Source organism: Oculina patagonica, chromosome 14 (genome assembly GCF_052425735.1).
Source record: "Oculina patagonica isolate OP01 chromosome 14, crgOcupat, whole genome shotgun sequence".
NCBI classification, from domain to species: domain Eukaryota; kingdom Metazoa; phylum Cnidaria; class Anthozoa; order Scleractinia; family Oculinidae; genus Oculina; species Oculina patagonica.
Window position 1 is genome coordinate 5,620,151 of NC_135771.1, and position 14,559 is coordinate 5,634,709.

General features: G+C 42.0%; 7 protein-coding genes and 1 pseudogene across 7 annotated transcripts; 5 read left to right on the forward strand and 3 right to left on the reverse strand.

Moving 5' to 3' along the window:
* The first annotated feature begins 574 nt into the window (after positions 1–574).
* Positions 575–4,238, forward strand: LOC144638210 (uncharacterized). Its single transcript, XM_078497415.1, has 3 exons — positions 575–1,012; positions 1,702–2,490; positions 3,958–4,238. The coding sequence occupies exons 1-3, from the start codon at positions 652–654 to the stop codon at positions 4,008–4,010; spliced, it is 1,203 nt and encodes a 400-aa protein (XP_078353541.1). The 5' UTR covers positions 575–651; the 3' UTR covers positions 4,011–4,238.
* A 1,737-nt stretch (positions 4,239–5,975) lies between these two features.
* Positions 5,976–6,452, reverse strand: LOC144639442 (histone H2B pseudogene; annotated as a pseudogene).
* Positions 6,453–6,736: 284 nt separating this feature from the next.
* Positions 6,737–7,198, forward strand: LOC144639441 (histone H2A-like). Its single transcript, XM_078498772.1, has one exon. The coding sequence runs from the start codon at positions 6,760–6,762 to the stop codon at positions 7,138–7,140; it is 381 nt and encodes a 126-aa protein (XP_078354898.1). The 5' UTR covers positions 6,737–6,759; the 3' UTR covers positions 7,141–7,198.
* Positions 7,199–8,459: 1,261 nt separating this feature from the next.
* On the reverse strand, positions 8,460–8,807 carry LOC144639443 (histone H4). The gene has a single exon (XM_078498773.1). The coding sequence runs from the start codon at positions 8,774–8,776 to the stop codon at positions 8,465–8,467; it is 312 nt and encodes a 103-aa protein (XP_078354899.1). The 5' UTR covers positions 8,777–8,807; the 3' UTR covers positions 8,460–8,464.
* Positions 8,808–8,824: 17 nt separating this feature from the next.
* On the forward strand, positions 8,825–9,744 carry LOC144639440 (histone H3). The gene has a single exon (XM_078498770.1). It carries the CDS (start codon positions 9,275–9,277, stop codon positions 9,683–9,685), a length of 411 nt encoding a protein of 136 aa, XP_078354896.1. The 5' UTR covers positions 8,825–9,274; the 3' UTR covers positions 9,686–9,744.
* A 1,997-nt stretch (positions 9,745–11,741) lies between these two features.
* LOC144639439 (histone H1.0-like) lies at positions 11,742–12,471 on the forward strand. The gene has a single exon (XM_078498769.1). The coding sequence runs from the start codon at positions 11,763–11,765 to the stop codon at positions 12,333–12,335; it is 573 nt and encodes a 190-aa protein (XP_078354895.1). The 5' UTR covers positions 11,742–11,762; the 3' UTR covers positions 12,336–12,471.
* Positions 12,472–13,111: 640 nt separating this feature from the next.
* Positions 13,112–13,589, reverse strand: LOC144638529 (histone H3). The gene has a single exon (XM_078497721.1). The coding sequence runs from the start codon at positions 13,587–13,589 to the stop codon at positions 13,179–13,181; it is 411 nt and encodes a 136-aa protein (XP_078353847.1). The 3' UTR covers positions 13,112–13,178.
* Positions 13,590–14,090: 501 nt separating this feature from the next.
* Positions 14,091–14,486, forward strand: LOC144638363 (histone H4). Its single transcript, XM_078497586.1, has one exon. It carries the CDS (start codon positions 14,091–14,093, stop codon positions 14,400–14,402), a length of 312 nt encoding a protein of 103 aa, XP_078353712.1. The 3' UTR covers positions 14,403–14,486.
* The last annotated feature ends 73 nt before the right edge of the window (positions 14,487–14,559 follow it).

The following is a 14,559-nucleotide window of genomic DNA, read 5'->3' on the forward strand; positions in this document are numbered from 1 at the left end:
GTACCCAGGGTCTTCGTTCCCCTTGACCAGCGGTCGAGAAACAAACGACCATGAAAAGTTCCGATTTAAAGTCCGAAAATATTTGACTTCCGGTTGAATTGTACATGCCTAGCTTTCGAGAGCCTGACCAACAAACTTCTGGGGTTTACTTCCGGCCATTTTTATTGTTTTTAAAACCAATTAGATTCGATCCTGTAACGGAACTTTCGAAAGTCGCTTGTTTCGTCAAGCTTGCACAGTAAGGAACGAAGATTTGAGGTACGAGATTGGCCTGTAGCAGTAAATGGCCTTTCTTGTAACTTGCGCACACCAGAATTCGAGTCCCTATGAACACCCAACGCAAGCTCATATAGAAGTGAAAAACATATATGCATGCAAGTTCAAATCTCAAAATTTGCGTTGACTTGAAACTCCCTTTTTCGAGGGCCTAACAACATTTCTGTTTTGTTTGCCATTTTTTTTTTAATCTAATCTAGAACAATTTCTTTTATTTGACGTCAGTGCCGTGATGCACCGTAGCGCGTGCATGTTTCGAGTTGAGTTGTGACGTAAACAGACGTTCCTAGGATACGCGCGTGCCAGCTTTGGAGCGGAAAAGATGAAACTGTGAAACAGAGAAACGTTATCGCAGATAACACTCTCAAACAAAAGATGGCGACAAGAAAGATTCTACCCAAAGACGAGCAGCTTTTAATGAAATTAGAATCAATTTTAGATCTGTACAAGAATTTCCATGATGCAGCCGACGAACAAGACAAACTTGTTGTTTTGGAGGCTCTGGAAGATATTCGAGAGATTCTGACAAGAACGTACATCACTGAACGTTTAAAAAGTAAAGAACTTACAGAGATCGAAACTGTTTTGAAAGATCTGAACAGCCATGTAAAGGCAATGGCTTTAGATGAATTATTTAGTGAAGTTAATGAGATGAAAATGAGGATGGACTTGGTGGAAGCGAGGTTCGAGCTAGAGGACACTATAACACATCCAAAAAATTATTTTAACGAGGAAGGTAAGGTGTTAATGTTGTCACTGATATAAACACTGTAAACTACTTATTGTTTAGTCGTTACGTACTATCAATTTTCCGCTATTTCTAAACTTTGTTCAGAAGCTTTCAGACTTGCTAATGGGCTTTCACTTATAACTTCTAAATTTACTTACTTTTATTGACTGACTGACTGACTGCCTGCCTGCCTGCCTGCCTGACTGACTGACTGACTGACTGACTGACTGACTGACTGACTGACTGACTGACTGACTGACTGACTGACTGACTGACTGACCGACCGACTGACTGATCGACTGACTGACTGACTGACTGACTGACTGACTGACTGACTGACTGACTGACTGACTGACTGACTGACTGAGCCTGCCCACCTGACTGACTGTTTGAGTGACTAACTGTTGACTGCAGATGAACGTAATACTCAGAGTCTAAATCAGGGATCCCAACCGATCAAACAAAATATTAATATATAGCCTTTGCAGTTTACTACTGTTGAAGGATTCTCGCATATTTTTATTGACAATATTGCTTTACAGTTGTCAATTGCCTACACTTATGACTATGTGATTACTGTCAAGAACATTAGAATTTCTTGGTAAAAGCAAATATAGGTTGGTATCATACCAGCGGAAAAAAATAATTTTAATTTCGCATCGAAAATGATTTTCATTTCGCAACTGTTTACACAGATGAAGATGACATATGGAGCAGAATCAGTGCTAAAAGGAAGGAAATACTCGGCCAGTCAAGCTTAAGACTAAGAACTCTACTCCCACGATACATGCACAAAGTCAGGTTCGATTTACCGGGTTTGCCTGCTCATGTGCGAACTGGTTCAGACGCCGGAAACGAGAACGAATCCTCGCAAGACACTTCCGAAGGGACAAAAGAACTTGTCAAATCAACTGACCAACTGCTTCAAGATAGTGTGAACAGTCTTCAAGGGTTAATGAAAGAGCGAAGGACACGTTTAAGAGCGGCCAGGAGACCTACTAAGATTAGTTCAGGGCTCGCCAGCTCGGCGGATTATTCGATTCGGCGAAGCAAGTTGGGTTTAGAAAGAGCTCGCGATGCTCTCTGTGGAAAACTTAACACAACGGCTACATCTAGTTCGGACGATCACAGTCAAGAAAAGCCTAAGAGCGAAATAATTGTACGTTGTGAAGAATGCCAAAAGTTATTAAAAGAAAGAGACAAGTTTTGGGGATTGGAGTCGGATTCGGAAGAGGAAAACATCAAAGAGTTTAACGAGCATGTAAGACGCCGCAGCTTGCGGCGAGATTCGAGAATTTTTGAAGCCGCCGAAGGAAAGGTAGTAGATATGTCTTCCAGAGCATTGAGTCACAAAGAAGTCAGAGGAATCGCTGGTCGTGGTACGTGGACTTCACCAGCTTATGCTCCACTTTGGGCAGTGAATGATGTGGATAGGACAAGAGCAAACTCCATGACGGATCCCTTCGTGTTCGGTCATAAGAAAGGTACAGTATTTAACAATTATCCTGCAAAATCGCGCGGAATATCGCCTGATACTTAGCCGACGAAGCCGTAGGCCGAGTTAGCTAAAATCAGACGATATTCCGCAAGATTGAGCAGGATAATTGTTTTATTATTCAACAAGTTATCAATGAAACATATTTTGCAGAAAGAAAAACTGTAATTACCCAGCGCTTTACAAGACTTTGGACAAATCTTCGCAACCTACGTATATATCGCAGCATATATATTATGTATAGCCTGCGAACAAGCTCCCCGCTCTTCCGCTCGCTTCGCTCGCTTCGCTCGCGTAACTCCACTCGCTTCGCTCGCGGAAACCCCACTCGGGAGCCTGTTCGCAGGCTAGTTATGTACGGATGACAGATATCAATAACATTTTGACCATGTTATATGGGCAGCGCAGGCGTAAGTTAAATTATCTAAATAGATATCTGCTTGAATATTTTCATTTCAGGAAACAAGTACTTAGTGCTAAGTACTCTAACTATTTCTTAACCTTGTATCTCGCTCCGACAATACGCGCGCAATTGGAAATCTTGACTAAAATCAGTTTTGTTTTAAATCATAAGTTGTTTTGCTGACAAAGATTAAAGTTCAAATTATTTTCCCTATTAAAGGTGTGGCGCTTATTTTAACTACCTGTAAAACACTTAGGGGAATGAAGAGAGAATAAAGTGAGGCCCGTAATAGGTCTGCACAAATTCTGTCAGGGGAACAAGTGCCAGTTGATGGCGACATCACTTCTCCGAGAAGTGATTGAGCCCGCGGTTTTTGTCGCAGAAGTTGCTAAGCAACATGACGTATTCGTACGCGCGATTGCTTTTGGAGTCCTTGTGAGCGGTTGCACTAGTTTTTGATTGGACGAAATAATTCGGAAATTCTTCGAGTGCTTCAACGAAGATTTGCCAAAAACGGCACTTATTCCCCTGACTGAATTACTATAAAATTATTTCGAATGAAATACAATAGGTAATATGAGCACAGTTTCTCAGTCTCTTTGTGTTCAAATACGAGAGGTAACATGAACTCAGAATCACAGATTCACAGTCTCTTTGAGGGGTCATGAATGGTCCCTCAAAATGTCGCAGTGCTAGCAAAATTAAGCTTTTGCTCGGAATGCTCGCAAAATTTTAGTGGGTGCAAAATTTTAGCGGTTTTTAGTGGGGTAGCTTTTTGAAAAGTGCTCGATGCTCGCAAGGCTATATTTTTGTTAATGCTTGTGATACCCCTTCTTTGTAAATACCCAAATTAGGGCCGCGGCACTTTTTCGAGAGCGGCGCTTATTTTATTATAATAAGCGCCTAATAATTTAAAAATTACTTGATGCGGCGCTTATTCGAGTAGTCGATCATTTACGTAACAAAAAAGGTTGGAATTAGTTTATGTAACAAATTGACACATAATAAACGCGCCTATGCTATTTTTTCAACACCTCGTTTTCCTCTTTGCAGGGATATTAAAGAAGTTCTTGAGCCGCCTAACAAGACATCACCCCTCAAGTTAGGCAAATGTCAGAAGAAAAAGAACTATTTAATTTACAACTGAAAACTAGAAATATTTGCTACCTGTTTTTGTTACTTACGCTACTAATGAATTCGCTGGGTTTTTTCATTTATTTTCAATAAAGTTATTTTTTTAGTTATCAGTGGCTTTGCCGTTGTTCAATAATCTCTTCCGTTGTTTTATAAGTTTTTTCTCTTTTTTTTTTCTAATTATAGAGAAACGTCTTTATCATTCTCGACTTTAGGCAGTTTTATCAACTTAAACAATCGGCACTCATCTAATTCTTCGCACAATTTGCTATAAACGTGAACTCGGGGAATAGTTTATGGTTTCTTTTTAAGTTTACCCGTTTACGTGTCTGCAGTGTAAAATTCACTGAATCACTCGCTTAAAGCAGTGACAAGGATTTACATTAACTCGTATGTTATCCGGCCAACTGGCTCCTTCATTCTGTATCTGATATACCGGTCGGCTGTTCATGTCCGGGAAACTGGGACCAAGAATAAGACGCAAGAATCGTGCCTGCCGCGCGCGAGACTGACTCGAAAACGAATTTTCACATCAGGCGTAGCGTGATTTTCGCCGCTACGTGGCAGCATTCAGTCTTTCGTACTCCGACAATTTAACCTGAGTATCAGGCCTTCCTAAGGGGAGGGGGGAGGGTAGGGAAGGAAAAAGGAGAGAAAGGCCTGACACAAACGCTTTGATTGGGTCATGTCAAACATCCAGATTCTGGATGTGGCGCTGATTGGGTAATTCACAATGGGCCCTGAAGTCACACCACCGGAAATAAAAATTTCATAACGGCGTCTTCAATGAACTGATGTCCACGCGAACGAACAGTGAGCGAAAACTTCGCTCGACGTTATTCAGCGTTATTTCAGAGTATTTATGGAAGGCGACGACTTCAAAACGGCTCATAAAGGCGCTCTACAGTTTTCCTGGAATTAGACGTAATAGAGGACAGAAATTATGCCTCGAAAGCTGCTTGTGAAACGGAAAGTCGACGTCCTCGAATAAATAAAGGTGACGGGCCTACGTTTGTGACATTTGTACCCTTGCCGTTCTGTGTTAAATTCGGGTTTTCGACGTAATTTGCTTCTCACTCCTTTCTGAGGGGCACTGTTTTATTTAGAGGCATTATGTATTAAATAGAGCCGTAAGATTGTGGCCAAGGAAATGTCTAGAGGTCATTGCAGAATTGTCTGCGCTGCGTGGTTTCCTGTTTGTTTCACACTTCTTTGCCACATGTTTTGCTAGCTTGTTTTTGCTCAATTCTATTTGTAAGATATACCTTAAACTCTCGAAATTTTCGCGTGTAAGGACAAGATATATGTTCCGTGAAAACGTTGATTACTTGCATATTATTGATGCCGGGATCGGCATTATAAATATCTTGGTCCGGCTTCGCAAGTGACAACCGGAAATGAATTTGATTGGTTGACGCTTATCACGCCGTGAGGGGTGGAAGACTGGAATTAAAGCGTCTGTGTCAGGCTTTTCTTTCCGTCCGCGCTCCTTCCTTTTCCCCCTACCCCTTAGAAAAGCCTGATACTCAGGCTACCGAGAATTCTGCCTGTTTATTTCCGGGTTTACTTTTAAAATCTGGTACCGAGCGCGCGAAAACTGAACGCGGCGACGCGACACAGCAATATATGTCACGCAACATTTCTTTCTCGTGCTGTCCTTCTCCTCATTTGTCGATAGAGATACTTAAAAAAAAAAACGCTTTGAAATCGCACGCGAGTGACAATGCAGAATTTATTTGTCCATGCCTATGTCGACTCAGACTTTCTTGGATCTATTTTGAAATTGATTTTCTCGACCGCGATTGGAACAAGAGGGATAATAATGAATTTAGTTGATACACGATCAAGTAGGTTTATATTAAAGTCAGAATACATGAATCCTATGCATAAGAAGTAATTGTGCAATAAAAAGACGAGCTAATACAATCAGTTTCAAAAGTAGATGCTGTTGGTCATAGACTTTTATAACATTTGGTGGCTCCTAAAGGAGCCGTTTGTTTTGGCGGGAAACCCACAAAGTGAGTTTACTTGCTGCTGGTGTACTTGGTCACAGCCTTGGTTCCTTCACTGACGGCGTGTTTGGCCAGTTCACCGGGCAGAAGCAGCCTGATGGCGGTCTGGATCTCGCGGGAGCTGATGGTTGATTTCTTGTTGTAGTGGGCAAGGCGGGAAGCTTCGGTGGCGATGCGCTCGAAGATGTCGTTGACGAACGAGTTCATGATGCCCATGGCTTTGCTGGAGATACCTGTGTCAGGGTGAACTTGCTTCAACACCTTGTAGATGTAGATAGCATAGCTTTCCTTTCTCTTTCCCCTTCTCTTCTTCTTTCCTTCAGCCGAGGCCTTTGCCTTACCGGCTTTCTTCTCGCCTTTCTTTCCTGCAACTTTGGGTGCCATGTCTGTAGATCAGAATGGATTTGAATGAGGTAAGGATGGGTGCATCTTGTATTTATAATAAAATCATGAAAGGATCAATTAACATAAGGATCAAAATTCTCGATTACTGATTGGTCATTCTGACATGACCGAGGTCAAATTTGATATTTTGCATGTGGTTTGTTTATACCACTTGAAGTCTTTGTTTTATCTTGTCAAATGGAAAGCTCTAATTGGTGCATTTCGATCCTGCATACCTGATTAGCGGCAAATAAAATTCGGCGGGCATAAATTCAAATTGTGCAATCTCTGAGAAACTTATCTTCGGAGTCTACAACTTTCAATCATGTCTGGTCGCGGTAAAGGAAAAGCAAAGGGCACCAAGTCCAAGACCCGCTCATCCCGAGCAGGGCTTCAGTTCCCAGTTGGTCGTATCCACCGTCTTCTCCGCAAAGGCAACTACGGAGAGCGTGTTGGCGCCGGTGCTCCAGTGTACTTGGCTGCTGTGCTCGAGTATTTGAGCGCTGAAATCCTCGAGTTGGCGGGCAACGCTGCTCGTGACAACAAGAAGACAAGAATCATCCCCCGTCACCTTCAGTTGGCTGTCCGTAATGACGAGGAGTTGAACAAACTGCTCGCTGGTGTCACCATCGCACAGGGAGGTGTTCTTCCCAACATCCAGGCTGTTCTTCTGCCCAAGAAGACCGAGAAGAAAGCTAAAGCTTAAATAAGCTTTAACTCACTCAAAAACGGCTCCTTTAGGAGCCACCAAATATTATGAAAGTCATGACCAATGATATTTATTACAAACCCTAGCCTTAAACTGACACGAAATCTCGTTTACTTTTGCTTTTGCATTCATAAAAGTCGGACCAACGATATTTAAACAAATCGAAATATTATAATCCTTTACAGTAAACTGTCCCGAAATCGCGTTCACCTTTATTCTGTATTATTAAACTGATAGAGAAAGTGCTTACTCTTTTCAACTCAATTTACAACACGATATAGCTGGACCTTTTTTGTTTGCAACATTTGAATTACGCATGCGAATCAAACATTTGAAACGCGGGGCGTTACAGAAAATTGCGCCTAGACTTGTAGCATCTAAAGATCAGAAACGCGCGCCAAAATGAAGAAGTGAATAGCTAGCACTTCGGCTCTCAAGTTTAGGATAATTTGAACCCAAGCTTGCTTTTTAGCTAGCGCGCAAGTAAGACATTTCTTGCTTTGTATGACCTGCGAGAAAAATAACGCCTGATCGCAGGTTAGCTGAGTAGCTACGAATCAAAATATTATAAATTTGGTAACAACCAAGCTAGCGCTACCAATGCTGCACGATTTCTTTATTCAAATTGGAAAACAGAAAAGTCCGTATTTTGTTGAATACGTATTTTAGTGAAAGATATCTACTCAACCTTTTGTGCGCGCAAACGATTAAATTGCGCGCGCGAATCAAGGGTTTCGTTATGGAAAATGCGCCAAAACTCAACTTCGCATCCTTTGATCTCACGCGCGCGTACACCGTCACACACTGTGAAAATACTAGAAGAAAATAAAAGGGTTGTGAATCTATACACTTCGTTCTTTTAGATTTGGATACTTCATTTCTCTTTATTCAATTTGATCCCTATTTCTTCAGTTGCAAATTCAGAAAGCTACTTTAGCGTCCAAACAAGTAAAAGCGCACAACTCTAAGTTGCTTTTGGTTTGCATGATATACCCGTTCTTTGGTGTTAAGATCATAAAGTATTTCAGCTCCCACGTTTTGGGGAAATCAAGCGAACTTTGTCGGCGGCCTTAGAAAAATGCGCCATAAGCCACAAAATGATTTAGTTCTAAGAAATGTACTGTTATTCCAACTTGCGCAAAGTAAAAAATGTGCTCCATTTTTGTTTCGCTCGTTCCCGCCATCTCCCCCCCCCCCTCTTTTTATTGCGTGAAATTGCTGTTAATATCAGAGCACATTCTTTAAGATTTTATTGATCATGACTTTTGAGAGATTTGGTGGCTCCTAAAGGAGCCGTTTGTTTGTCGGTTGGCAGTGCAGTTTAACCGCCAAATCCGTACAGAGTACGGCCTTGTCGTTTCAGAGCGTACACCACATCCATGGCTGTCACAGTCTTTCTCTTGGCGTGCTCGGTGTACGTTACAGCATCACGGATCACGTTCTCAAGGAAAACTTTGAGAACACCACGAGTCTCCTCGTAGATCAGGCCAGAGATTCGCTTGACACCGCCACGACGAGCAAGACGACGGATGGCTGGCTTGGTGATGCCTTGGATGTTATCACGAAGAATCTTTCGGTGACGCTTGGCGCCTCCTTTTCCTAGACCTTTGCCTCCTTTACCGCGACCAGACATGTTGATTGCTACTAGTGTAACTGAATTATGACTTGGTGTGCAAAATTTTCGCTTTTAAAAGGCGAAGAATGACCTCTCAGAAAACACTAAATGAAAATTTGTTCCTATTGGTTGACTACATACAACAAAGCCAAGGGTCAAGTTAATATCATTAATATTACCATAAAATATATTCACGCAACACGTGCAAGCATTTTCTGCAAAGGAAATAAATCTGTACCTTTGAGAAACATCATATAAACCCTTAGCGAAACATTTTGTTCAATGTTCTCACTTGTGGAGTGATTTTTCCAAAGCAGAACAATCCAAAAATGCCGGAAAAAATTCAAAACTTGTTCGGATCGAAATACAGTCACAGAACCGTGAGATTATTTTCTGGTTTTCTTGCTTAGCCAATCAGATCTCTTCGTTTTGAACCAATCAGCAACAAGCCCGCCAGGTATAAATCCATTTGTAAACTGTTTGTGGCATATTCGGTTATCTTTCACATTTTCGAAGATGGCGCGTACGAAGCAAACTGCACGTAAATCAACTGGCGGAAAAGCTCCACGAAAACAGCTCGCCACAAAGGCAGCTCGTAAGAGCGCTCCTGCCACCGGTGGAGTCAAGAAACCTCATCGTTACAGGCCCGGTACAGTCGCTCTTCGTGAGATCCGTCGCTACCAGAAATCCACCGAGCTTCTGATCCGCAAGCTGCCCTTCCAGCGTCTTGTGCGAGAAATCGCTCAGGATTTCAAGACCGATCTGCGTTTCCAGAGCTCCGCTGTGATGGCTCTTCAAGAAGCTAGCGAGGCTTACCTCGTTGGTCTGTTTGAAGACACCAACTTGTGCGCCATCCACGCCAAGCGCGTCACCATCATGCCCAAGGACATTCAGTTGGCCCGCCGAATCCGCGGAGAGCGAGCATAAGTGGATTACATCCCTCACAAAACAAACGGCTCCTTTAGGAGCCACCACATTAATAAAAGCAATGATCAATCGAAATATTACAATTCAACCCCAGTTACTAGCAATCCGGAGAACAATCAATCTAGACTTGTTTTATCAATAGTGTATACTTATTCTCGAGCTAAGCAATGCTTTTGCTGTAATTTTTCAGGAGCAATTACATATATAATGAAATACTTTGTTTAAAGACATCGCAAACACAAGTTTCCAAATAGAGGTTTTAATATAAGAGCGTTTGGTATTCTTTATAAGCAGTAATGAGGTTTCGGAGTGGCGAAGTCTATTATTGTTGAGTTTTGGCGCGCGCTGCAACCGTCGCAAATAATTTACTGATCGGCTGCATATCCGTTGCGCTCGAGGTTTACAGCTTTTCAGTTCAATTCAAAATAAACTTTTACTCTTTTCTGTTTCTGACCTTCAAAGACATATCCCTTTTTTAAGAGCGATATGACTCTGATTTGGCAAAAATCGTCTGCGAGATTTTAATGACCTCTCCTTCTCGTGTGCAAATGCAAATTGCATCACTGTGTTTGCTACAACCTGAACAAAGTCGTTCTTTGATCATTTGTCACATACACTGCGGACGTTTAAAATTAGAGGGAAATGATCGATAAATGTTCTCGTCTAATCTTGATCTCTCGATCCCTTGATTTTTCGAACTTCCCGATCAGTTAAACTAGAATTTGTTCCGTTTGATTTGCTTCATGTGCACCGTCGAACACGTTGATTATGAACCCCCGATTACACGAACTCCCCTATTTCTCGAACGAATTTTCGTCTCCATTCTAAGGTTTGATAAATCGGGATTCCCCTGTATAACTAGTAATGTTTCAGTTATAACATCAGACATGTAATTCTCTGTCGATACTTCCGCTAAATCAAAGGCTTCTAGAAGCGTTTTCTTTTGATGAAAATTGCGCGCTTTTGTTGTAATTTGGCGCGCGTCCGTATCTAGTACAATGAACCGCACGTGTAGCAGTTTGGAGTTGTAATCCAAAACAGTCCAAAATGCACTTCTAACTCTCTTTTTTTCTTTTCTGCACTATAAAAGAAAAGATCTAGGTCCATACATGTTACTGACTTTATCTAGAATCAGTGCATGATCTTGTTGGCATTGAAATCTGATCAATAATGTTGGCAGCGCTTATGAAGGAAATTGTGTATTTACGAAAATCGTGAACACATTTGATCATTTTATCGATCAGTTTGAGAGTACATCTGCTTCTTAGTTTTCTAGTTAGGAAAACTAGAGGCGTATAATAGGCGCGAAGGAACGATTTTGAAAGGCAAATTTAGTTTGCGCGATACGGGTTGTCCAGAAGGATCGATAGCGATGGATTCTGAGAAATGTAATGTTTACAATGTGTATCGTTTATCTCACAAAACTAAACGTAAAATAAAATGGTCAATCCCAACTCTTTCTAACACTCAAATAACCCCCATTTCTCCGAAAATTATTACTCTGAGTTCCACCGTAGGCGTACATTCGATAAGTTTGGTCGGAATATCAAACGGTGATTTACAAATGGCGGACTGAAGAAGTGTGTACTTGTTGTTCAAATTTAAAAGGCGTTCGGTCATTGGAGATAAACAGAAAGTCTGATTTTATTACAGAATCGCAAGGTTTAAGAGTTGTTCTTTCTTAGCATTTTCGGTTTTATGAAAGATTGCGATCTGAACTATAGTTATTTAGCTTTTAAGGCGAAATGTTGTTTACAATTTTACAAGTTTATGAACATTTAAGCTCAAAATTTTCTTCTTTCTCATTATTTATTTCAAAACTGTTTACATCTACATCTTAAAAAATATCATAACTACAAATTCAAAACCTTAGTTTTAATAAATTTTATTATTATAACATTTTATTTCCGCAAATCGCCGGGTAAACTAGCACAGAATTTGAAGACGCCATTTTCGAACCTTGTTTCCTCGGTGGTCCGCATCCAGCGCATTTAGTTTACTTGCACATGCAAATAGGCATTTTGAGCTTTCAGTTCTAAGTGATTAGCAACTAGATTCGACGTTCTAAAATTTCAACATGTCCGAAGCAGCGAAGTCCCCAGCTAAGAAGAAGGCAGCGGCTAAAAAGCCAGCTAAGCCAGCCGAACATCCACCTTACATAGAGATGATCATAGCTGCAATTGTAGCATTGAAGGAGCGAACCGGATCTTCCCGCCAAGCCATCGAGAAATACATCAAAGCCAACTACAAGGTTGGAGAGGTCGGCTCGCACTTGAAGTTGGCTTTGAAGCGAGGCGTTACCAGTGGAAAACTTGTGCACACCAAAGGAACTGGTGCATCAGGTTCTTTCAAGGTAAACAAGGAGGCGGAAAAGAAGCCAAAGAAACCAGCGAAGAAGACCGCTGCGAAGAAGAAGCCCGCCGCCAAACCAAAGAAGCCCGCCGCCAAGAAGGCAGCGAAGAAACCAGCGGCAAAGAAGGTTGCAAAGAAACCAGCAGCTAAAAAACCAGCAGCAAAGAAACCCGCAGCTAAGAAGCCAGCAGCAAAGAAACCCGCAGCTAAAAAGCCAGCAGCGAAAAAGCCCGCAGCTAAAAAGCCCGCCAAGAAAGCGGCCAAGAAACCCGCGGCGAAAAAGACCGCCAAGAAGTAAAAGCCAAGAAACTCGAAGGAGTGAGGCATCCTTCACTCAACAAAAACGGCTCCTTTAGGAGCCACCACATGAAATAAAAGAGCAATAATCAACAGAGTACACTTCCCCCCTCCCAAAAAAATGATCCAATAGTCGAAATTCATTCCCTGAAGATTAACACAAAATTGTGTGACTTGTGGAAGTTGATTGTCGATTTAGCGATAGAATTTCTAGCTGCAGAACAGGCCAGGCGGTTTATTTTGCGGGTCGAAGCGCGAAGTGCGAGTTATTTAAACCGCCTGTTCTGCAGGCTATAGAATTTCGCACTTTATTCCGTCACGTCCCCGAGAGCGGTTTGAGTTTTTTTTTTGCGCGCAAATAAAAACACAACCCGGAATAGAGTAAGGGTGAAAATGTGGAGAGGTTTTGGCGTAGCCTGCGTGCCTCTCTCTCTCTCTTCCCAACTCCCCCTCCCTCGCCTGCAGGCTAGTTTTGGCGAAGAGGCTGAGAGTATTTGATCGCAAGTAGAAGTGAGGGACTCCTTTTTAGTTCAAAACGAAAGAATACTACAAGGGCACAAATATTGCAGTGCTGTGTACAGACAAAATCTGCGCGTCCTAAACCTCGTGCAGAGGTAGCGTAGGCTAACTGTATGTATTTACATTGATTCAGACCAAGGAAAGGTCTTGATTTGGATTTTAAAAAACATGGAACCCGCTCTTCCGCTCGAGGAAACTAATTTACCCGCGGTGAATAGATATTTCTTAGTAGAAATAGACTCATTTTTACTGTCGATTGGTCATTGCTTTTATGAATGTGGTGGCTCCTAAAGGAGCCGTTTGTTTTATAAAGGTGTAATCCACTTTATGCTCGCTCTCCGCGGATTCGGCGGGCCAACTGAATATCCTTGGGCATGATGGTGACGCGCTTGGCGTGGATGGCGCACAAGTTGGTGTCTTCAAACAGACCAACAAGGTAAGCCTCGCTAGCCTCTTGAAGAGCCATCACAGCGGAGCTCTGGAAACGGAGATCGGTCTTGAAATCTTGAGCGATTTCTCGCACAAGACGCTGGAAGGGCAGCTTGCGGATCAGAAGCTCGGTGGATTTCTGGTAGCGACGGATCTCACGAAGAGCGACCGTACCAGGCCTGTAACGATGAGGTTTCTTGACTCCACCGGTGGCAGGAGCGCTCTTACGTGCAGCCTTTGTGGCAAGTTGTTTTCGTGGAGCTTTTCCACCAGTTGATTTACGTGCAGTTTGCTTCGTACGCGCCATCTTTGAAATTGTGAAAGATAACCGAAAATGCTGAATTCAGTTTACAAATGGATTTATACCTGGCGGGCTTGTTGCTGATTGGTTCAAAACGAAGAAATCTGATTGGCTATGTAAGATAACCAGTAAATTATATTCACGGTTCTGTGACTGTATTTCGATCCGAACATGCTTTGAAGATTTTTTCAGGCATTTTTGAATTGTTCTGCTATGGAAAAATCACTCCACAAGTAACAACAGTGAACAAAATATTTCCTTAAGAGTTTATATGAATGTTTCTCAAAGGTAAAGACTTGTTTCCTTTCAGATAGTTCTTGCACGTGTTGTGTGAATATATTATACGGTAATATTAATGATATTAACTTGACCCTTGGCTTTGTTGTATGTTGACAACCAATAGGAACATGTTTTCATATAGTGTTTTCTGAGAGGTCATTCTTTACCTTTTAAAAGCGAAAATTCTGCACACCAAGTCACAATTCAGTTACACTAGTAGCAATTAACATGTCTGGTCGCGGTAAAGGAGGCAAAGGTCTAGGAAAAGGAGGCGCCAAGCGTCACCGAAAGATTCTTCGTGATAACATCCAAGGTATCACCAAGCCAGCCATCCGTCGTCTTGCTCGCCGTGGCGGTGTCAAGCGAATCTCTGGCCTGATCTACGAGGAGACTCGTGGTGTTCTCAAAGTTTTCCTTGAGAACGTGATCCGTGATGCTGTAACATACACCGAGCACGCCAAGAGAAAGACTGTGACAGCCATGGATGTGGTGTACGCTCTGAAACGACAAGGCCGTACTCTGTACGGATTTGGCGGTTAGACGGCACTACCAACACAAACAAACGGCTCCTTTAGGAGCCACCAAATCTCTCAAAAGTTATGATCAATAAAATCTTTATGACTCAGGATATTAAATACAGTTTCATTCAATAACTACTTTGCGCAAGTTGGAATAGCTACATTTCTTATAGCTAAAT